General features: G+C 44.1%; 1 protein-coding gene across 2 annotated transcripts in view; it reads left to right on the top strand.

Annotated features, from left to right (window-relative positions):
* Nucleotides 1-24,991, top strand: part of ECE1 (endothelin converting enzyme 1) — a 355,802-nt gene that overhangs the window by 179,686 nt on the left and 151,125 nt on the right. For both annotated transcript variants that reach the window (XM_069240079.1, XM_069240078.1), the window contains 2 exons: nucleotides 11,127-11,336; nucleotides 22,794-22,918. In XM_069240079.1, coding sequence (XP_069096180.1) covers nucleotides 11,127-11,336; nucleotides 22,794-22,918 — 335 coding nt within the window. The remainder of the gene's footprint in view (nucleotides 1-11,126; nucleotides 11,337-22,793; nucleotides 22,919-24,991) is intronic.

Raw genomic sequence — 24,991 nt, 5'->3', positions numbered from 1 at the left:
CAATTAGATGCACGATTTATGCAGCTAATACAGCGGCAAGGTGAGTCAACACCAGCATAATCATTAGGAGACATGCATGGCTAAGAGCTTCAGGATTTAAACTGGAGATGCAGCAAGCTGTGTTAAACAGGCGCGGAAAGAAAAGAACTGACGTCACTGCACGAGGGCGGCGTCTATGTACTACTCCCGACGTCACCACAACGCCTGTGACGCCTGTCGAGTCGACAGGCGCCACCTACCAACGCGGAAGGGTATTGCTTGAAGAAAAATCTCCGGATCCAGTCTGACGCGTGGGGGGGAAATTCTAAGGTAAGGAATCTGCAACTAAAATATGTCTCTACCAGATATTTTGTTACCGAAGGTAAGTAACATGTACGTCAATACCACAATAAATAAGCTTAAAAAGGACTCGAAGATCGCTAAAGCTATGGGTGCATTATACACCACACCCACTAGAGACGCTTTTCGTAGGTCACAATTCAGGGGTGGTTTGAAACCATCAACCACAGAACCATCCACCTCACAACAAAAACAAGGGCCACACTTCAATAGTGGAGGTTCATTCAGAGGCTCTTACAGAGGATCTAGTTATAGAGCAAGAGGTAAATCGGCCACTCCGAGGTTCCTATACCTCAACAAAACAGTGACTTCTTACAAATCCCCATCGAGCATACACCTCCTGTGGGAGGAAGACTGGTAAATTTTTACCCACAATGGTGCAATATCACCACAGATCAATGGGTTCTATCAATTATCCAACATGGCTATTGTCTAGAACTAACTTCTACTCCACCAAACATTCCCCCTCGTTAACACAGACTTACTCTGGAACATCTCACTTTATTAAAACAGGAGATACAATCACTGCTACTCAAAGGAGCCGTAGAGATAGTGCCTATATCCCAACAGGGATCCGGAGTATATTCACTATACTTCTTCATACCAAGGAAAGATGGTACTCTAAGACCAATTTTAGATCTCAGACCCCTCAATCTATACATACTTTCATATGGTCTCTCTATAAAACATTATTCCCCTTCTACAAAAACAAAATTACATGACAGCATTAGACCTCAAGGCTGCTTATTTCCACATTCCCATACATCCAACACATCGAAAATACCTAAGATTTGTCATAGCAGGAAAGCACTACCAATTTAAAGTGCTACCATTCAGGGTAACCACAGCACTAAGGGTGTTCACCAAATGCTAGCAGTCATTGCAGCATTTGTCAGGAGACAACACATACATGTCTTCCCATATCTAGACAACTGGCTCATAAAAGCTGGTACAATTCAAACTTGTCAACAACATACTCAATATGGCATAGACATCCTACACAATCTAGGATTCACAATCAATTACCACAAATCTCATCTGCAACCATCAGATTCAAGCGTATCTGGGAACAATTCTGAACACTCAATCAGGATTAGCATATCCAAACCCAGTAAGATTCCAAGCATTTCACAATCTCATATCTCAACTACAATACAACTACACTTATCCAGTAAAGCTAGTAATAATGAAACTATAAGGGAATGATGGCTTCATGCATAGCCATAGTCCTCAATGCAAGACTGCAGATGCGACCACTACAGCAGAGTCTTTCTGAACAATGGTCTCCGGCACAGGGTCAAATTCAGGATTTAGTGTTGTTGGACCGCCAAACTTACCACTCTCTGCTCTGGTGGAATTCCACCAACCTATCAAAGGGGCGGCCCTTTCAGGACCCTCTGCCTCAGAACAGTCACAACAGATGCATCACTGATAGATTGGGGAGCTCATCTTAACAACCTCACTATAAAGGGTGAATGGGATTCAATTCAACAGACTTACCACATAAACTACAGTATTTGGAATTACTAGCAGTGTTCTTAGCACTCAAAACGTTTCAGACACAAATCACACACAATGTAGTTTTAATGCAGACAGACAATATGACCACAATGTATTATCTGCAAAAATATGTGGGGGAACACTCATCTCAATTGTCCCTTTTAGCACGGACCATTTGGAACTGGGCAATTCACAATCACATTCAATTACTAGCAGAGTATCTTCCAGGGATACACAATCAACTAGCGGACCTCTTAAGCAGGAGGTAGCAACAAGTCCACAAATGGGAAATTCACCCACAAGTGATTCAACAATACTTCCAAATGTGGGGGACCCCAGACATGAACCCTTTTGCCACAAAAGAAAATGCAAAATGCCCAAGCTTCGCATCCAGGTACCCACACCCTCAATCTAAGGACAATGCTCTCTGGATGAACTGGTTAGGGAAATTTGCTTACGCTTTTCCACCTCTCCCACTAATTCCATCTCTGAACAAAAAAGATGAAACAAATCTCACTCAGTATGATACTCATAGCTCCCACACGGGCATGTCAACATTGGTACACAATACTATTGGACCTGTCTGTAGTACCGCATCACAAGCTGCCAAATAGACCAGAATTGTTAACCCATAGAAAAGGCCAAATCAGACAATCAAATCCCAGAACCCCCAACCTGGCTATTTGGCTCCTGAAGTCTTAGAGTTTGACTATTTACAACATCCAGCTTAGTGTATGGATATTCTAAAAGAAGCATGCAAGCCCACAACTAAACAATGTTATGCAGCTAAATAGAAATGTTTTGTCTACTATTGTCAGCCCAAAAATATTGATCCACTTAAAGCTTCAGTACAAAATATTGTTTGCTATTTGCTACACTTACAAAAAGCAAATCTGGCATATTCATCTTTTAGGATTCATTCAACAGCTATAGCTGCTTACCTTCAAAAGAGACCACATATTTCCTTGTACAGAATTCCTATTATAAAGGCCTTTATGGAAGGTCTTAAAAGGGTTAGTCCACCAAGAGGTCATCCAGCCCTTGTCTGGAATCTTAATATTGTACTATCAAGACGTATGGGGCCACCATTTGAACCCATGCTTTCTTGTACTCTACAGTTTGTCATGGAAAGTTGCTTTCTTGATCGCAATCACTTCAAGATGAGTTAGCGAAATTCAAGCATTCACTTTAGAAGAACATTTCTTTCAAATCCATAAAGACAAATTAGTTCTTAAAACAAATCCAAAATTCCTACCAAAGGTGGCTTCACCTTTTCATATCAATCAGTCAGTGGAATTGCCAGTATTCTCAAAGGTAATCCTATTTCAGAACAAGGATTAGCCAGATGGATAGTGAAGTGTACTGAGACTTGCTATCTTAAAGCTAAGACAGTTACCAATAACTCCTAATGCACATCCCACTTCGAAAAAGGAAGCTTTAATGGCATTCTTAGGGGATATACCAATGGCAGACATATGTAAAGCTGCCACATGGTCTACATCACACACATTTACTAAACGCTACTGTGTGGATGTGTTATCTCGCCAACAAGCAAACGTTGGACAGCAGTGCTTAGAACACTATTTCAAACTACTCCATCTCCTACAGGCTAACCACCACTAATTTTAGGAGGGGACTGCTTTACAGGCTATGCAAAGCATGTGTATCTACAGCTACACATGCCACTGAACGGAAAATGTTACTTACCCAGTAGACATCTGTTCGTGGCATGTAGTGCTGTAGATCCACATGCGTCCTCCCCGGGAGCGTGTAGCCGTTGTAGTACATTATATGGTAAATATGTATGCTCGATGGCATGTGTAGCTGCAGATACACATGCTGTGCACTGTTCCTGTCATCTAGTGTTGGGCTCGGAGTGTTACAAGTTGTTTTTCTTCGAAGAAGTCTTTTTGAGTCACGGGACCTAGTGACTCCTCCCTTTCGGCTCCATTGCGCATGGGCTTCGACTCCATCTTAGATTGTTTTCTTTCCGCCATCGGGTTCGGACGTGTTCCTCTTCGCTCCGTGATTCGAATCGGGAAAGTTTAAAAATCATCGAAAATCTGTCGATATTGTTGCATTCGGGACCGGTTTCCTATAGATACATCGGCACCGACGAGACAACCGCTTCGGGGGCTTCCGCACCCAGCCGAGGCCTGGTCGGCCCGACCACACCCGTCGTCAAAGCCTCATGGACCGGACCCCCTTCTGTTTCTGTCCGACATGCCACGCCAGGTATCCTTATACAGACCAGCATCAGGTCTGTAATCTGTGTCTGTCACCGGAGCACAGGGAGGATACCTGTGAGGCTTGCAAGGCTTTTCGGTCGAAAAAGACCTTGAGAGATTAGCGGGCAAGGCGCTTACAGATGGCATCGAAATCGACACAACACCTCAACATCGAAGAGGAAGAGATGGCTATCTCTATGCAGGGATCGGAATCAGACGATTCCAACGGAGACCTACCACGGGCCAAAAAGTGAGTACGCCTGCCCCGACCCAACCTCAGTCAGTCGAAAAAACAGAAGGCCTTGGGGACGCCACTGCCTGAAGGCCCTGGCTCGACCCACAAGAAAAGCAGTGACCATGTAACATCTTCAACACCGAAAAAGCCCAAGATCGTGCCGAGGTCTTCCGACTCGAGTCGAGAAACCGGCGCCGAATAAAGTCGACATTGACTGGTCGAAACCAATAAGCCTCGAAAGAGCCTTTCGGACCCGAGACCAACCGTGACCATGGGTATTTTGGTGCCGAGGAAGCCGGCTTCGGAGCCGAAAAATACTTCTTATATAGAAGAATACGGGCTCTCCAAACAACTTAGAGAGGCACAGGTTTGAGCAGGAGCTGGATGTGGAGGAGTTTGATCAAAGTCAACCAAGATTACAGGTCCAGAAGGATACTGGAAAAATTCAGACTATCCCTCTAGAATTTAAAAGGAAATTGGCTTTCCACACAGAGACTGAAACTGATCAGCCAAGAGCAAAGGTGGCTAGAGAAAGGTCACCAACTCAACATTTCTCACCAGAAATATCGCCACCACATTCGCCACAAAGGACAAGGTCACCATTTTGCACCCTAACTGCACAGTCACCCAGACATACTGTGCAGACACAGTACGATGCAGATCCCTGGGACCTCTACGACCCACCAGTTTCAGACAACAGTCCTGAGTGCTACCCCTCAAAGCCATCTCCTCCAGAGGATAGCACCTCCTGTACACAAGTACTAGCCAGGGCTGCGACATTCCATAATGTCACTATGCACTCAGAACCATTGGAGGATGATTTTCTTTTCAATACACTGGCGTCCACGCATGCGTCATATCAAAGCCTGCCTATGCTACCAGGCATACTTAAGCATGCACAACAAGTCTTTCAAGAGCCGGTCAAGGGAAGGGCCATCACACCGAGGGTGGAGAAAAAATATAAACCACCCCCATCGGACCCTGTGTTCATTACACAGCAGCTCCCTCCGGACTCTGTAGTAGTGGGAGCCGCAAGTAAGCGGGCAAACTCGCAATCATCAGGAGATGCACCACCTCTTGATCAAGAAAGCCGCAAATTCAACGCAGCAGGGAAGAGAGTGACGTCGCAAGCTGCCAACCAATGGCGTATCGCCAATTCACAGGCCCTCCTCGCCCGTTACGACCGAGCCCATTGGGATGAAATGCATGATATCATTCAGCATCTACCAAAAGAATATAAAAACTGGCTCAACAGGTGGTTGAGGAAGGACAAGCCATCTCCAACAACCGGATCTGTTCGGCACTGGACTCTGCCGATACCGCAGCAATAACTGTAAACACAGCAGTCACCATCAGGAGGCATGCATCGCTACAAAGTTAAGGTTTCAAACCTGAAATGCAGCAAGCGGTGTTAAACATGCTGTTCCAATGCAACAGGTCTGGTGTTTGCTCATGTTAGAGCGGATAGCGTTGTAAACTCCTAACCCGACTTTTCACCTGTCGGCAAAAGTGTATTTATGTACGTAACCGAAAGTGCATTTAACTGTGTAAAGCGCTAGACTTCTGCCAAGCGAAATTGCGCTAGTAAAATGGAGAAAAAGTAGTCCACGGGCCGGACAGAAAACAGCGAGCCTCGCATGTTTTCTGTACTTGGTCGATGCACTCAAGGAGGGCTAGCCACCGGAAAAGGCATGATGTGTGCATGCCTTCGACTAATGAAAGCAAGCAGATTTTAATAGGCAAGCCCACGAACCAATAAAAAACACTGACGTGATGTCGACAGGGCTCCGAGCCCTTTTCTAATAACTAAAGCGTCACGCTGTAATACGCATGCGCGAGCGCATGCAACGCAGGCTCGACCCTAAAAAATGAAGGACACACACGGCCAAAGCCATGGGCACGCTCTACTCTTCCCAGTATAGGGGGACATTTAGGAAGCCAGAATTTCGGGGAGGGTTTAGACAGCAACTCTGAGGCATCCACCTCTCAAACAAAACCCAACTGCCAGTCACAATACCAGAGTATTTGTGGTTCATTCAGGGGACAATTCCCAAGAGCAAGGGGAAAATTTCAGCCTACCAAGCAGACCCCCGGTAACAAACAGTGACTTCAATGCCACACTTCCCCAACACACATCACCAGTAGGGGAAAGATTAACAAAATACCACAAACATTGGTCAGACACAACCACGGACACATGGGTTCTATAAATTATCCAAAACGGTTACTGCATAGAGTTCACACATTTCCCTCCAGATGTTCCCCCAAGAACGCACAATTTGTCGGCACAACATCTGGACCTGCTACAAATAGAGGTACAAGCACTATTAACAAAACAAGCCATAGAACTAGTACCTCACCATCAAAATGGAACAGGAGTTTACTCCCTAAATTTCCTTACTCCCAAAAAAGACAAAACGCTAAGACCAATTTTAGATCTCTGGACATTAAACCTCTTCATCAAATCAGAACATTTCCACTTGGTCACACTACAAGATGTAGTTCCCTTGCTAAAACAGGGAGAAAACATGGCAACACTGGATTTAAAAGATGCGTATTTCCACATACCCATCCATCCATCTCACAGGAAATACCTCAGATTAGTCATACAGGGCAAACATTACCAATTCAAAGTATTGCCCTTCGGGATAACAGCGCCCAGAGTATTTACAAAATGTCTCACTGTAGTAGCAGCTCATATAAGGAGACATCACATGCACGTATTCCCATATCACGACGATTGGCTAATAAAAGCCAACACTCAACACTGGTGTCAGTCACACGCAATATGTAACAGATACCCTACACAAACTAGGGTTTTCTATAAATTACCAAAAATCCCGCTTGCAACCATCCCAAATGAAACAATACTTGGGAGCCACACAACACTCAAAGAGCAATTGCCACTTCAAGCCCACAAAGAGTTCAGTCGTTTCAAACTATAGTGTCAAGCATACAACCAAACCACCAGTACACAGTCAGGTTTGTCATGAAACTAGTAGGCATGATGTCCTCATGCATCGCAATTGTCCCAAACGCACGGCTACGCATGCGGCCCTTACAACAGTGCCTAGCAAAACAATGGACACAGGCACAGGGTCAACTTCAGGATATAGTGTTGATAGACCGCCAAACACACTCTTCGCTTCAATTGTGGAACCCTGTAAATTTAAATAAAGGGCGGCCATTCCAAGACCCAGTGCCTCACGCCATTATTACAACAGACGCTTTCATGATTGAGTGGGGAGCACACCTCAACAATCAACAAAAACAACTACACATAAATCACTTAGAACTACTAGCGGTCTCCCTAGCACTAAAAGCTTTTCAACCCATTCTAGTCCACAAACACATTCTTGTCAAAACAGACAATATGACAACAATGTACTATCTAAACAAACGGGGGGGACACACTTGTCACAGCTATGCCTCCTAGCACAAAAGATTTGGCATTGGGCAATTCACAACAACATTCGTCTGATAGCGCAATATATACCAGGCATTCACAATCAGATAGCCAACAATCTCAGTCGGGATCACTAGCAAACTCACGAGTGGGAAATACATTCCCAGATTCTATAGGACTACTTCTACCGCTGGGGGACACCAGACATAGATCTGTTTGCAACAAAACGCAAAATGCCAAAACTTCACGTCCAGGTACCCACACCATCAGTCCACAGGCAATGCTCTATGGATCAATTGGTCCGGGATATTTGCTTACGCTTTTCCCCCTCTCCCGCTCATTCCTTTCCTAGTCAACAAACTGAGTCAAAACAAACTCAAACTAATACTCATACCACCAACGTGGGCTCGCCAACCGTGGTGCACCACACTGTTGGACTTCTCAGTAGTACTCAACAACAAACTCCCAAACAGACCAGACCTGTTAACACAACACAAACAACAGATCAGACACACCAATCCAGCATCGCTCAACCTAGCAATCTGGCTCCTGAAGTCTTCGAATTTGGCTACCTAAACCTTTCAAATGAGTGTATGGAAGTCATTAAACAAGCAAGAAAACCGAAAACAAGGCATTGTTATGCTAATAAATGGAAAAGGTTTGTTTCCTACTGTCGAGCAAACCAAATCACACCATTAGATGCTTCCATACAAAACATTGTAAGTTACTTACTACACCTACAAAAAGCAAATCTCGCTTTTTCGTCTGTTAAAATTCATCTCCCTGCAATCTCTGCTTACCTGCAGATTAAACATACAGAGACCAGTACCCTCGTGGAATCTTAATATTGTACTTACACGACTCATGGGCTCACCTTTTGAACCCATGCATTCTTGCCAAATCCAATTCTTGACTTGGAAAGTAGCATTTCTAATAGCCATCACTTCACTACGGAGAGTTAGCGAAATACAGGAGTCCACTATGAAAGAACCCTTCATACAAGTACACAAACATAAAGTGGTTCTATGCACAAATCCAAAATTTCTGCCAAAAGTAATTTCACCATTTCATCTAAACCAAACTGTAGAACTCCGTCTTCTTTCCACAACCAGACTCGGTAGCAGAAAGAGCACTGCATACATTAGACATAAAGAGAGCACTAATGTATTACATAGACAGGACAAAATCTTTTCGGAAAACTAAACAATTGTTCGTTGCTTTTCAAAAGCCCCATGCTGGTAACCCTATATCCAAACAGAGCATTGCCAGATGGATAGTCAAATGCATACAAACCTGTTACCTTAAAGCTAAAAGAGTTACCCGTTACACCAAAGGCTCACTCCACTAGAAAGAAAGGAGCAGCAATGGCCTTTCTAGGTAACATACCTATGACAGAGATTTGTAAGTCAGCCACTTGGTCTACACCTCATACGTTTACCAAACATTACTGTGTAGATGTGTTAGCAACACAAGCCACAGTAGGACAGGCTGTACTAAGAACAATATTTCAACCGACTTCAACTCCTACAGGCTGACCACCGCTTTGGGGAGGATTACTGCTTTGTAGTCTATGCACAGCATGTGTATCTGCAGCTACACATGCCATCGAACGGAAAATGTCACTTACCCAGTGTACATCTGTTCGTGGCATGTTGCGCTGCAGATTCACATGCGCCCTCCCCGTGAGCCTGTAGCCGTTGATTTCATTAAAATTGTATATATGTAAACAAACATTCCTTTAACACAAACTATGTACATACATACCTATTTTATTGCATGGACATCGTTAATATCCTCATTCTACCACTCCTACCTCACCCTCTGCGGGGAAAACAATCTAGAATGGAGTCGATGCCCATGCGCAATGGAGCCGAAAGGGAGGAGTCACTCGGTCCTGTGACTCAAAAAGACTTCTTCGAAGAAAAACAACTAGTAACACTCCGAGCCCAACACTAGATGGCAGTTATAGTGCACAGCATGTGAATCTGCAGTGCAACATGCCACGAACAGATGTACCCTAGGTAAGCAGTTACAGTGCACAGCATGTGAATCTGCAGTGCAACATGCCACGAACAGATGTACCCTGGGTAAGTGACATTTTCCATACATTGCATGGACATCTCCTTTCTTTACTATATATCTACATATACATGTATACACTCTTTACTTCACCCTCCTGCTGGGAAACAATCTAACAAAGGACTCGATGCCCATGTGAAATATTACTGAGTGGAGGAGCCACTTGATTCCCGTAACTTGAAAACCTTCTTCTAAGAAGAAAAACAACTTGTAACACTCCGAGCCCAACACTGGATGGCGAACTTATGCAAAGCATGTGAATCTACAACACTACGTGCCACGAACAGATGTCTGCTGGGTAAGTAACATTTTCCATACTTTTTAGTATTGGACAGACAAATATATATTATAATTCATTCAGAAATTCCTAGCCCCTGTACCCTCACTCCACACATTCTAACATTTACATCTTCAGATTTATACCTCCCATCACATTAAAAACAATTGAACTTGGACTAACAGCATAATCGAATTTTTAAGTTCTTGTGTTTTAGATCTATTATTTCGACACTTTTGGTTATTTTCCACTGGAGTCTAGGTTGCTGGGTCTCAAAAGTTTCTTGAGAGGTCATACTAAGAATGGTAGTACATGATTTTTTTTGTCTGGTCTAGAGATGTTCTGGTTTTGAATCCTAATAATATATGCTTTGGCGGTTGGATTTGCTGCTCTGACGATTTGTTCTATATACAAGGGACATTCACATTTAGTTCAAAAAGGTCTGCCATTAAGCCAGGTATATGGTATTTTACTCATTACTGCACAAGAAGAAAATGCTTTCTTCTATTAAAGCATCTTGGCACTCTGCTCTTGCGGTTTCCTACCTCTGTACCATCTCCTAAAGCTTAAGTGAGTGATTTTCTTTGTTTAATCAGTGACTTCTCTCACAACCAGGGGGGTTCTCAGAGGGCCCTATCCATAGTATGTAACCTTTAACTGATCCCTCCTTTAGTTTACCTAATCTCAGAACATTCATTTGACCAGACGATTGGGACAGATATGCTTAACTAATAAATAAGATGGGAGTTAAAACTGTTTGAATTACATAAATGCTTTGATATAGCATATCAGGCTAGCACATGCAAGTGTGCAAGCAGAATCTCATTGCTGTCGATTTGTTGGCTAAATCTGTAGCCAATGGTAAGCACTGAACCACCAAAGGAATAACTGCAATGGAAATTTACAAGTGATTTCCAGACCTTCTTACAGGAAAGGTGGACTGAAGTACTTTGTTCATAAATTTGCTTCTAAGTTTGTTTTTACCATCTGCTGAGGGCAGGGTATGCCATGCTTCTCCCTCTGCCTACCTTCACTGCTCTCCTTTCTGTTTTTCCATGCCAGAGTCCCGTGTATGCTTGTCCGAAGCGTGCATCTCAGTCACCAGTTCCATCTTGCGCTCTCTGGATCGGACCGTGGATCCCTGCCAGGACTTCTTCAGTTACGCGTGTGGAGGGTGGATCAAAGCAAACCCAGTGCCCGATGGCCATTCACGATGGGGGACCTTCAACGACCTCTGGGAGCGCAACCAGGCCATTATGAAACACCTTCTGGGTGAGTGTTCGCCTTTAATGGAGGGCAGTAGCAGGGTGTGGGATAATTGGAACATGTTGCTGAGTATGCGAGCAGTTAGATATGTGCTGCATATTGGCTAATCAATGGTCACTGGCAGAAAGTTTGGGTCTCTGAAGGGGAATGTGGAAGGGAACTCCCCTTCTAATCTTATTTCACTCGGCTCATGCCTGCCCCTGTTCATGATGTTCTTGGTTCGGGAAGGTGTTGGGGCACCTTTTCGTCTTGGGCATATCGGACTAGCAATTGGACCCAGCTTCAGAGCGCTAAAATCTCTAAGCAGGTACCAGACAATGTCAGTCTGCAAAGCTGAGGAATCTGGCTCTAGTTTGCTGCTGTCCGAAGAGGACATCAATGACTAAAACAGAAAAACACTAATACAAATGTCTCGGTAACGTCCAATTAAAGTTGTCTTATGAAAGCCCTTATTCTCGAGTTGACGTTTGCTTTGTAGTTTTAACTTCACATATACTTTTTGCTTTGAGATCCGGTATGAATTATTAATATGGGATATTTAATTGTGAAGTTGCAGATTTATTGATTTTTGCATTAATTTCAGTTATTTTTAGAATTCAATTTCTTTCTAAATTTCCCTTTTATTTATGTGGGAAGGCCACCTTACTCCTCACCCTTAGCTTACTGGATACGTTATTAGGTTTGACCTTTATGGTGCTTGAGACATTCATGACCAGCGTTTTGTATACTTTGACAGAGACTGATCAAAGCCCCTTAGCCTTCGACTTCCTTTGCTCTAGATTCTACAGCCATTAGCTAGAGACCTTACCAATCTAATATCGGATCAACCCAGAGGAATATTTTCAAGTCTCACTGTTCTTGTTACGGGATGTTTGGTTGTGGCATACAGTAAAATACAGTAGAAGTCACTCCATTACAATACTGGAGCGCGAGCGTTGACAGAAGAATCTGAAAAATGGGCGCTGCAGATAAAATGGTTGCTATATTTCTCTGTAGCATCCTTTTCTTGTGATGGGGCTTGCTGCTGACACCGCTCACCCTCTGATTAAAAACAGGACAGCCATCTTGTGACAGCGTTATATGTTCCCTGTTATTACTGTACCGTTGCTAGATGGCCACTATAATTATAATTTAGTCGTTAACACAGGTGGACCAGGACTTATCTGTAAAAATAATGCTACATAAAAGAACGCAGCAACCCTTGTATTCCTCGGCAGATATTTTTACAACGATTTTGTCTGTCTGTTTGCTCCTCCGTGCACAAATAAGCACAGGCAAAACCAATAAGTTCGACGTTTGTATGATGTAAAGGTCAAACCAATGTGTTTTACCAAGAGCTATTTTTTTTTTATTGTTCCTTATCCCCCATGTTCTTAATAATAGATAGCTATGGCTTACTAATGGCTCCTTGAGGCCAGGAGCATCCACGGGCTCCTGCTTCACTCCCCCTTTCATTATTTACCTTTGCTAGTCATTTTTATTTATTTATTTTTTACTTTGCACCTTTCACAAACACAACACTTCTAATGAAGGGCGTTCATATATTTACTATATTTGTCATGTTCATTTCACTTAGAACCCCCGAGCTCGTATCGTGCTACCTTTAGTAGAATATCCCGTTTCCCCTGACCCCTCCTAGTTCTCCCCTTTCGTGTTTTGTTGTCCGAGTCTCATAGCATTTAACCTGCAAAAATTAACCTTTCTAACCTCGCCCCTTTAGACTTTCCGGGTAAACCACCTTTTTTACACCCTCGGTTCTCAGTCTACAAGTTTAGCTTCTTTTAGAAGCAAATTTTATATTTCATTTGTCAAGAAAAACAAATTTGTAATTTAGCATTGCATCAACACTGTGTTCCATTGTACCAGCATAGGGGAGACAATTTCACAAAAAGCTATGCCTGCAGGTTGAGTGGTTGTTATGGTGGTACAATGCTTACTGAAGGAATCTCGTCTCACAGTAAGCTTTTGTTCAACCAGGAGAGCTTGGTGTGTCCTTTCTCGGTCTGCTGCAGTTGGGCCATAATAACTTACACGGTCATATATTGTCTCAGATTTTCTGCTCTAGCACACCACTCTAGGTTAGATTCTTAAATCCTAAACCCCTCCCCACCACACACACACACACACACACACATATATTCAGGTACGGATTAACAAGTGAGGTAAACGTGGATAAAACAACCAAGTCATCCAAACATGCCTTTTGGTGTCTGCAGAATGTTATCATAATTGAATACCAGAAGGTAGATGAACACTGCAACAGCCATTGTCTGCGCCAGGTTACCTTTGTGGGCACCTCTTCTGTAGTGCTCCTCAAGATTTTAGTGTGTGCAAAACTTTGCACTTCACTTAATTGTCTCTCGTTGTGTCCAAACACATTGCCCCTTTATTACACTCCACGCAGGTTAAAACCCCTATGAGACATTCTCCTATAACGTGCAGCGGAGCATCGCTTAACATCCAGCAACTTTCCAATGTCGGTTCATTAATCCTAGCTCGCACAGGGCAGAACATGACCTTTAGCTGTGCAGGGTTGGACGTGAACTCTAGAGGTATTGGTTGGAGAACGATGGAATTCCACAGAGTCCAGAGGTTTTAAGGCTGAGTTCTAACAGACGTGTCCTGCTCAAGGAAGGTTTCGATGTATGGGCCTAATTCAAAGACTGCTGGCTCCTCTGCACATTTTTAGGCATTTAAGAAACACCGGCTTGTAAGGCAATCTGCCATGGCCTTTCCAGAGCCACCGCATCTTCATTGAAATAGGGTTTTCAGCTAAAATGAAGTTCTACCGGAGTGCACGCTCCTCCAGGTCAAGAGGTCCATGGTGCACTCTGCAGCTCCTTCATACGTCCTCTTCAAATCCACTTCATTCATCCATTGAGTGGGTTAAAAGAACCTGTGCACCTGGACAATCGCCAACCGTTGGTGGAGACAAAGTATTTAATAAAGTGACTAAAGGATACTTCACTGCTCTATGGAAACCCGTACAGAGACGCTGATCTACGTGCTTCCAAGCCCGGTGCCGGGCTGTTCTCAGACAGCCAGGCTGGCACTGCTGCCAACACAAGTAATCACAGGGCATCAAATTCAATGAGTTCTTAATTGATCAATTTGATGCAAAGTGTTCATTCAACCAGGATTTTACTACTTGCCTAGTCATCACCTGGCTCATGCCATGAATGCCCAGAACACAGGCGCCTTGGGTTGCGTACACAAACAGGAAGCCCTTTTCACAGCTGGAAAAAAGCCAGCATCTATCTGGATGGGGTATTGGCTCAAGGTGGTGTCTCATTCATCTAATTTCCTGACTGGGAAGAACTGGAGCAGGCACTTGGACAGCTTCCCGAAATGTCAGCTCAGGAACACTGTGAAGAACTCTGTTCCCACAAGTGCCTCCTCTTAACCTTACTCCTACCATTGCTTTGCAGAACCCCTTCACCCCTCTATTTTATTACGAATATGTTGTGTACGTCAGCATGACTAATTAATGAATTACATAAAACCTAAACCAGGTAAATGGTTGACTTTAACCAAGGATGGTAGGGCTGGGTTGTAACCAATTGCAAGGTCTGTGGGGCCGAGGCACTGCCTGTGACATGTAATATGTAGATGGTAGGATATAGGTGAACATGTGTCCCCTGTGAGTTTCAACCAACCCTTGCACTGTCTGGAATCAAAAATTCCACTTTTATATAACCAAAGGGGTAGATTGGCTCTTTGGCCGAGGAAGATTACATTATTGGTGATTAAATGAATAGGTGTTGAGTGCTCTTTCTCTTTTGCTGTAGTGCTTCTTCTACTTGACAACCAAGCCAATAATTGAACCCCCCCCCCCCCCTCCAACATTACAGTACTATTAGAGGCATAGATCTGAAACAGCAGTGATGAGAACACTTCTTTCTCCCCCCATCCCACCTTCCGCCCAGCAGCCAGAGCATTCATCTGGCCTCATCTGAGGCTTGAGTATTAGGAAGGGGGATTCAAAAGGTTCAGGATCTGGAACCCTTCCTCAGCCAACACAAATGGACCCAGTGCTGGGGGCATAGGAGTGAATTGTTTCTTGGTTGGCCCGAGTCTGGGGAATGAAGAGTGTATTCACCATGGTTGTTTGTGGTTGGAAAGCAGATAAACAGAGGGTGTTTCGAGCCAAAAGCAGGTAACCGTGTAGACCATGGGTACTCACAAACTTTTTCTCGGGGGCCAAAATTGCAGTATGGTTTGCGGCCGAGGGCCGCATTGAAGTGACAGCGGGGGCGGGGCTTAGAGGGGGCGGGGCTTAGAGGGGGAACAACCACCCCGCCCCCTTTTTCAAAACATTGTAACACACACAGCGCCATCTGCTCTCACCCCTACCCCAGTAACACACACAGCGCCATCTGCACACAGCGCCATCAGCACTCACCCCTACCCCAGTAACACACACAGCGCCATCTGCTCTCACCCCTACCTCATTAACACACACAGCGCCATCTGCACACAGCGCCATCTGCTCTCACCCCTACCTCATTAACACACACTGCGCCATCTGCTTACAGCGCCATCTGCTCCCACCCCTTCCCCAGTAACACACACAGCGCCATCTGCACACAGCGCCATCTGCTCTCACCCCTACCCCAGTAACACACACAGCGCCATCTGCTCTCATCCCTACCTCAGTAACACACACTGCGCCATCTGCACACAGCGCCATCTGCTCTCACCCCTACCCCAGTAACACACACCGCGCGCACACACACAGCGCCATCTGCTCTCACCCCTACCCCAGTAACACACACACAGCGCAATCTGCTCTCACGCCTACCCCAGTAACACACACTACATTAAAAACAAATAAATAAATAACCAAAGAGCCTTACCTGACTCAAAGCACTGTAAAGATGTCACAAATGTGGAACAGCAGGCAGGCAGGCGGGCAGCAGACGTGGAGCCGGTGACAGGAAGCAGACGACCAAAGCCCCGTAAAAGTTAGCTGCAAGAGCTGACTTTTATGGGGCTTTGGCTTCCAGGATCGTCAGGGCAACGCCATAAACAATGGCCGCCGTATGTAAACATAGAGGAGGGCCGCGGGAGCATGCTCCCGCGGCCTTCTTCTATGTTTACATACTGCTGCCATTATGATATGGCGTTTGGTGTGCGTCTCGCGGGCCGCCAAGCTAGGTCCGTGGGGCCGCTGGCGGCCCGCGGGCCGTACTTTGAGTACCGTTGGTGTAGACCAACACTCAGATCATCCTCTTTGATATTCTCCAAGCTGGCTGGTTTGCAACATTCTCATGGCTCCTCGGAGTGAACTTTGTACATGTCTTTGTGGGATCAGATCAGCTCCTGCTGCAGTGGCAGCTGGTTTGTACTTAGGGTGGAGGGGTGCGTTCAATAATAATGATTTAAAAAAAAGAAGAAAAAGGCACTTACCTGTCAGTGACGCGTCTTTCTCTCCTCACAGCGTCCTCTTATTGTGGCTCCAATGCGGCAACGGGGACCAGGAAACATCACTGACAAATCCTGACGCTGCTGTCTTGCTGGTAACCAGCATGAAAGCAGCATTAGGATTGCTGGGCGCCGCCTCTCTCAATGCTCACAAGAACGCTGGAGACCTATGCTTTTTCTAACCCAGCTGTCTTAAGACAGTTTGGTTAGAGAAGTTTAAAGTGCGCAGGTCAGACTGGCTGTCACAAGATGACCGGCCAAAGGGACATGCCCACTTTAAACTAAAGTGCACAGCTCCCTGAAGCTGTCATATATTGGGCGATTGAGGACAAAATAAGAACGGAAATTGGACAACTCAATGTGTAGGGAATAACTAACTGACAGCCCTTATGAAGTCAATGGGTGATTTCCCAGATGAAACATGTGTTAGCTGGAACTGAACTGAAGCTGTTATTTTGGGCTGGAATTTGAACTGAAGCTGTCATTTTGATGTGCAGAGCTGATATTTTGAAGTGAAGAGGAATTCTGAAATAAACTGTGAAGATTGTAAAATTGGACAATGGTGGGACGTGTGCCTTATTATGTATTAGCTGTTATCAACGATCAGTGATTGTTGATGTGCAGGGATTTGGGGTGTTTTTCCTTGTATAGTGCACCGTCTGAAAAAGAAATATACATAGTGTCATAACTCTAAAATAGAAGTGACAGGAAGCACCAATTTCTCCTAAAACCACCCATTGAAATAATAGTAATTCAGCAGCAGTGGCCCTGCCCCATTCTGATACTCTGTTCCGGACTGGGTGATGAAAAATAAAATGGTAATAAATAAACCTTATTTTTTTTTTTAATCCGTTCTGGGAGCATTTTTGGGTGCATTTTTTTTTTTTTTAGCAGGGCTACGCTCCACCGCTCTTGTGGAGGGGCCACTCCTGTCCTGCTGGGATGGCCAGCTTTTAAAGCAAGGAAGTAAGATGTCCTCCACTGTTTAAATTCGAGTACCAGGACTTCATGCAAGCTTCTCAGACTTAAGCTCAGTATGCAGGGAGGTTACGAATCCACCAGAAATTTGACTCTTGGATACTTATCCTTTCCTACAGTGACATGCATCCCTTCTCGGTTTTCAAATGACTTATCAAATGCAGGTCAGCGAGGCAAGTATTTATCCTTCTCTGGTAGTAAAGATGGGACGCCAAAGACAAGAGTGCCTGCTTTATTTAATGGTTTAAACACTTCCCCACATCTGGAAAAATAGCATGTTCTCTTTTCTGAGGCAAGAGTTATAGGTTAAACCAGTTTGGACTAATGCAGATTGTGTAGACTGCCACTCAAGAAGGACTATGTAAACGTAATTATTGAACTAACAACAAAACTGAAAGAGTGGGGCGAATGGGTTTTACTCAGGAGGGGGGGGGGGGGGCAATTACTGTGAACAGAAGACTGACCGTTCCAACTAACAAGGTACAACAGATTTCTGTGCAGCTCACATCAGGAGGAGTACAACCAGATGTACCTTTCCAAAATGGCAATCTGCCTTCTAAAGCGAAGGGCACACTGTCCTGGGCAAATGTGGAAGATAATTTGGATCCTCGTGACGTGACTATGCTGTGGGACCTAGATCTTGAAGGGGGTTCTTCATGCTTATGTTTAAGCAGCCTGGAGTCTAAACCGCCAGGTTTCTTGCCTTCCGAAGTCCAGGGCCATGCCCCCACCTAAAAACGCTTTTGCTACACTTCCCATGGAACTTGAAATGTTAGCAGAAAAGATGCCAGAGGTTCATATTTCTCTTTGGCAGTGCAAGGAGGTAGGTGGAGGAATTTACCTCTTGAACTCAGTATATAATGCAGACATAATGAGTGCCAGGTGTGCCTAGATGTGGAATGATGAATATGGGGGAGCGAGAAAAACACTGCGCATAGGGGTGATCTGGGCACTTGGACCTCCTCCTTCACTTAGAAATGTCCTGTTTTGCTGGAGCAACGAACAGACCTGTTTTCCTTCAGTTCTGCCCCACCTCAATTTTCAGTTCCCCATGTGGTTATTTTTTTACATCCAATTGTCTGTTCTCGCTTCTTGCATTTATCATTGTGTCTATGATATGTTTTTCTGCTTCTCAGTGTAAGTAGATTATGGAGTAATAGATCCACAGGTGCATTAGAGGCAAACTTGGTGCAAGAATCTCTTTCTTACATAACTGGGGAAACAAAGTCAACAGGTTCTTCTCTCGCACACAGCCAGCGGCTGCAAAACGTCTTGCTTCCTATACACAGTCAGGTGGAGGATTTACTCTGAGGCAGCCTCCCTCACACAGACTAAATCTAGCACCAGCAGCAGTGCAAGCTTCACTCGCATACACACCACAAGTGCAGCACAGGCAGCTTTCTCTCACCTTGTTTTCTCGAATAGAACTGTACTTATATCTTTATATATATTCCCCACACTTGCTGGCCACAAATCAGTGCTAGCAATCGTACGTCACATTTTTTCAGGTGTGTGCATAAGTTATCCTGGTCTCATGCGTAGTGTAACCAGAGAGCAAAGCATAACTCAAGCGTAAGGCAGGGCAACAATACTCGGTGTTCTTGGAAGATTCCAATGAGCTGGGACGAAAGTGGCATAGTTGTGTTGAGGGCAACTATGGTAGTCTTTCCAAAGAGATGCTTAAATCGTCCTTAAAAACACTTGAGAGTTCTCCTTGAAAAATAATCCAAACTTTATATTGCTCACTTAGTTTAGTCGTTGCTGAGAGACTGCTAACATTTCTCAGTAGAAGTATTAGTATAACCCTCCCCGCCCCCAAGTTAACTGATGTCATTACAAGACTCCACTCTGCTTTCAAAAAAATTGGCGTGACGCAGAGATGTAGTAATCAACTCTTGCAGGGTTGGCACAATGCCTTGCACATTATGAATGACGGAGAGGGCTGTGGCCGTCATTCAACAAGTTGGCCATGAGACAAGTCTGACCTCTTGAAAATTAGTGGTTGTTTTGAATTGGTCCTTGCCCTTCTTGTTTGGAAGGCCTCAAGTTATTCCAAACTGACCGGGTCAAGTATCCACCTGTTCGATCTGGTTTCATTTACTGTTTGACTTCTTCTTCTGTTTAACGAATCAGAAAGCGAGAAATCTGGTAAAAGCAGAAATTAGGAGCATGATGAAAACAAACACGATGGGCACCCTGCTAGACAATTCAAAGGAAGCCAGTTGGTTTAATTGTTGTCTTTTGACTTTTTTGTTGCTCTAAAGCACTTTTACACTTATTCAAGGCTATAACACAAACAGAAATTTCAGTTGTTAAAGTTGCATTACGTTAAGGCATTAATATATAACTTATGTTTACTCTAATTTTTTTAAACAAAATCTGCAATACGATGCATTTTACATACAAGCAAGGTGTATCCCACTTGGTTTGAATATCTATTTAAAAAAAGTCACTTGTGTTCGGGTAAATTGCAATTTATCCCATTTGTAGTGCCATTATCAGAAGTGTGAAAAGTGACCTAAAAGACGCATTAAATTGCAAACTAATAGACAGTAAATGAAGCAAAAGAATAGGAAAAAACCGCAAGACACGGTCAGACTTTTTGTTGGAGCCCAGGATGGTATCCTGCATGGTTCTGTTTACCAGTTGTGTCCCAAGGCCACAATACGAGGTGGCTCCAGTTGGATATCCATGTTACCCTTTTCAGGCATGATAGCGAGGATGAACGATCGAAACTTGCTCCATGTGGTGGAATGGTACAGTAACTTTAGTTCAGTATGACCCAGTAAATAACAGTCATTAAAATCCAGATCTACTCAGTGCTTTATTTTAGAAATTGAAAACTCCTTATTTTAAAGATAAATACTTCAAAAAGATGATACCCAGATGTGCTAGCTTTTTTTTTTTTTTTAATTTTTTTTTTTTAATATCACTGTATTGATAACTAATGATGTCTAACGGGGCTTGGATTTTCTGTATTGCCTGGGTCCTGACATGTTATCGGAGGTAAACCTTCACAGTGTGTCAATAAAGATGGACATGGGATACAGATGTTGCCATTGGGTACCTAACTCTAATCTTGCCCAAACCTCGTACCGCCCTGCTAAAAACAGGTAAGGCAAGAATAAAAGGTATGACACACCCAAAGTGTACAATCCATAAATTTACCTACCAGACACCTAGAACTTCACAATGCAGAGTCTGTGGGTTTTACCATGTACTAGCTGTTGGGTCCTGGCTACCTGGTGTCCAGTGAGGAACACAGTACACAAAATCCCAATCAGTGTAACCTTGAGCCCTGGTATTTTAGGAACTAGATAGATGTGATATTTTAGGGTATGTTGGAAATGTCCCTTTCTTCTGGCTTATCCACAAACATTTTGCCTTTCTTCTCCCATTATTCTGAACCTCTTTTTGTTGGCTTTAGGACTGCTAATCCGTGCTAATGTGCGTGTGCTCTCTCCCCTAAAGCTTGGTATAATTGGCTTACACCTGTTTAACTTATTTAATTTACTTGTAAGTCCCTTGTAAAGTGGTATACTATATACACAGGGCCTGTAAATTAAATTATACCAGTGGGCCTGCAGTGCAGATTGTGCAACCCACAGAAGTAGTCTTTCAAACTTGTCTGAGGCCTGCCACTGCAGCACCTGCAAGTGCAGTTTACTGCCACGTTCACTTTCCAAGGCCTAAACTCACTTTTTACTACACCTAAGTCACCTACCATTGAGGTAGGCCCTAGGCAGCCCTATGGAGGAGCGTTTGTGCAACATACTCACACCAGTGACACAAACGCTTTACACATGACCTCCGGGGATAAGCCTGATTGCTCTGTGCCAAACTACCGGGGCTGAGCACAGGTTATCTTTGGTGTGTAACTTACTTGTTCTGACTAGAATGGTGGGTTCTGCACGGCTAAGGTGCATACCCTAGCCAACCAGAAACCCCATTTCTAGCAGGGTACCTTCTTTTAGGGGCCGGTATCTCAAAAACATATAGGCTAATTAAAGTGTAAAACCTAGGTCGAGTTTAGATGATTTTGGTTCCTCTCTTCCAGTCCGTTGGTTCTCAAAATGCGTTGAGGGCTACGTAGCCAAAAATTGATAGCTGGACTGGTCACAGATTTTTCTGTGGAGTTGGAGGGGGACAAATGGTCATGACATTGCATAGTGAGAAGCCACTGGCTCTAGATATAATCCGTAAGGTTAATGCCATTGCAGTTATATCCTAAAAGTTCGGTTTCACAAATTTGAGTGGGCTAGTATGAAATCTCAAGGGATAATTTGAGTGTGTTTTTGTTAGTAATTTCTGGCTTGCAGATTTGTACGTGTGGATTTTTCATTTTTACTATTAATGGAAATATAGAACTGTAGTTACTCACTATTTAGAGTACCTGTTTGCTCATGAGAAGTGCTGGTACTTCTCCCATTAAATGTATTGCAGCACTGTTGAGAAGTGGTGGTACTCTCCCTTACAAAGTAAAGAAGTGCAGGTACTCGGTACCAGACAGTTCCTGTCCCTTTGAACCACTGGTTATGTCCCTTTTATACAGTGTGATCAAATTAGCAATTGTACGGATTCCTTTCCTTGTGTTTTTCTTTAGCCTTCCACTTTTTTCTTTGCCATCTCTCCTTCCTTCTCCTTTCTTTGTCTTACTATTGTCCTCTCTCCCTCTTTCTCTCCCACTCCCTCTCTCACTTCCTTACCGCCTATTTGCTTTCCTCCTCCACTTGTCCAAGGTCACGTCCTGCTTTATTAGGGTGTCTGTTGCCGAAATATCTACTGACAACTTTGCTGCTCTTTTGCAACACTTGGCGGCAGGTGAGAGTTGGCTACCACTTTACCTCTTGTCGGAATCTGTTACCTTTGTGCAGCAACGACCTCTCTTCCTGCCTCAGCTACTTTTAACATTCCCCACCTCACCACAGACCTCAGTCACAGCCAAGCCCTGTGAGTGGAGGCGTGGAAGCACCATGTTTCTGATTTCTTGTGACTCGCACCCTCACTTGCCCCCATGCCTCAGCAGTGCAGTGTTGTAACTCCTGGCTTGTGTGATTTCAGAGAACACCACCATGAATGTGACTAGTGAGGCGGAGCGCAAGGCCCAGCGGTACTACCTCGCCTGTATGAACGAGACCAAGATCGAGGAGATGGGAGCCCAGCCCCTTATTGAGCTCCTCCAAAAGGTGAGTCTGACAAATGACTCAGTCCTGCTTGCTACCTTTCTGCACCCTTTCACCCACCCTCTGCTACTGCAGACCCACTTCTCAGTGTGATGTATATGGACATGGACGAGGCCAAGGCAATAAGGACACGTGTGCTAGCGAGGAAGGAAATGCTTATGTTGGAATCAGGGGTGTGGAATTTATTAAAATATCTACTTGTCCAGGGGACAGGTTGCTTCTCAAATCTACTTGTCCTGTAAAAAGATCTACTTGTCCCTTTGGTGCCATGTAGTGTGGCGACAAATTATGGCAGCAATTAATAGCCTCTCTGATTATGCCAGGGCTACTACCATAGTAGGGCTTGAATACTTGGAGTTTCAATCCCTACTGTAGCAATTTCCTTATTTTGCCACCTTTCTGCAGATCTGCATACTGGGGCTGGAGGAAGCAGTAAGCAATAGTTCCAGGGCTGGAATGCCTTTGAGTCTGCAAACCTACTAACCTGCATGTTTTAAAGATTTTTACCAGCTTCTCTCTAATATTTTCCCATAATAAGAAAGGTTGGACATTTACTCCTGACAATGGCAGAATTAGAACTTCTTCCAGGGTTGGGAAGAAAGTGGCTGGAGGGAAAATGAACTTGCAAATGCTCAATAGATTTTCACATGAGCAAATCTACACATCGTATTTATCCACGCTAAAATACAGTTCACAAATATTTTATAGGGGTACGACATATACCATGGGTGCACTTTTATGACTTTCTTTAAGAATTTGGGGCCACAAGTAGGTAGGTTCAGATTTGTGACCTGCACATTGCGAGTCGCAAATCCGAATGTAGGATGGTGTCCTTGACACCATCTGTGATTCGCAAGGGCTTCGCAAATGCCCACATCATGAATAATCATGAGGTGGGGTCGCAATTTGCGACCCCCTCACGAATGGTGGCCTGCTGGAGACAGCAGACCACCATGTCTGTGACTGCTTTTCAATAAAGCAGTTTTTTTTGTAATGCAGCCCGTTTTCCTTAAAGGAAAACGAGATGCATAACAAAAACGAAAAATGAAACGTTTTTGTTTCATTTTTTCAGAGCAGGCAGTGGTCCACAGGACCACTGCTTGCTCTGAAAAAATGTTTACAGTGACATTCACAATGGGAAAGGGGTCCCATGGGGATCCCTTCCCTTTTGCGAAAGTGTTAGCACCCATTTGAAATGGGTGCAAACTGCGATTGGTTTGAGCCCGCTTTTGCGGTCACAAAACAATCCTACATTGCACTGCGAGTTGCAATTAGGAAGGGAACACCCCTTACTAATTGCGAGTCGCAAACCCGGTTTGTGATTCGGTAACCAGGTTACTGAATCGCAAAACTGGGTTTGTGCATCGCAATATGCTTTTTGCACGTCGCAAACAGCGAAAGTCACTGTTTGCGACATGCAAAAAGCTACCTACATGTGGGACTTGGTCCCTAATTAGGTCTGGTGTTAACAAAGACATTTTGTTTTTATTAAACTTCTATTTCTCTCTCTTTCGGCTGGCTTTACTCTGAGTGATCGCATTCTGCTCTTCCACAAGGAGCATATTGCCACACAAAGTAGTTTTGTTCAGTGTCAGGAACTACAGTGGCAATCAGTGATGTAACGAAACTGGAGGGTGCCCCTTTGCAAAGAACATGGAGGAGCCCCCTCTCCAGACGCACTCAGGGCAGGTGCTGTGCTGACGGGGCCCCCTGGAGGGCGGCTGCGGGGCCTTTGTTATGCCGCTGGTGGCAACGTGTGCTTTTAGAGTTCAAAAACTTTTTGGGGGGGTTTTGCCAATGTTTGTTACAATGTTGAGGGCCTGGTAGCTCCCACAACAATAAAGTGTTACAAAAGCCATGTCAAAACAAGACACGCATTGATGAAACTAAAAGACTTATAAAAATATGTCAGATCAGTTGGCTTTGTCAGTGTTTGTTTATTTTCATGCTTCCCATAATCGTGTTGAAAATGGTTACACTGATTTTCCATTAGAAATATTTTTGGGAAATACTAGCATGCATCAACACATTTTACTAAATGACACTTCATTTGCATATAATCAGAGAGCATTCTGG

Source organism: Pleurodeles waltl, chromosome 6, assembly GCF_031143425.1.
Source record: "Pleurodeles waltl isolate 20211129_DDA chromosome 6, aPleWal1.hap1.20221129, whole genome shotgun sequence".
In the NCBI taxonomy this organism is placed as follows: Eukaryota; Metazoa; Chordata; class Amphibia; order Caudata; family Salamandridae; genus Pleurodeles; species Pleurodeles waltl.
Note: the sequence above shows the minus strand (reverse complement) of the source record. Positions and strands in the feature narration are given on the sequence as shown.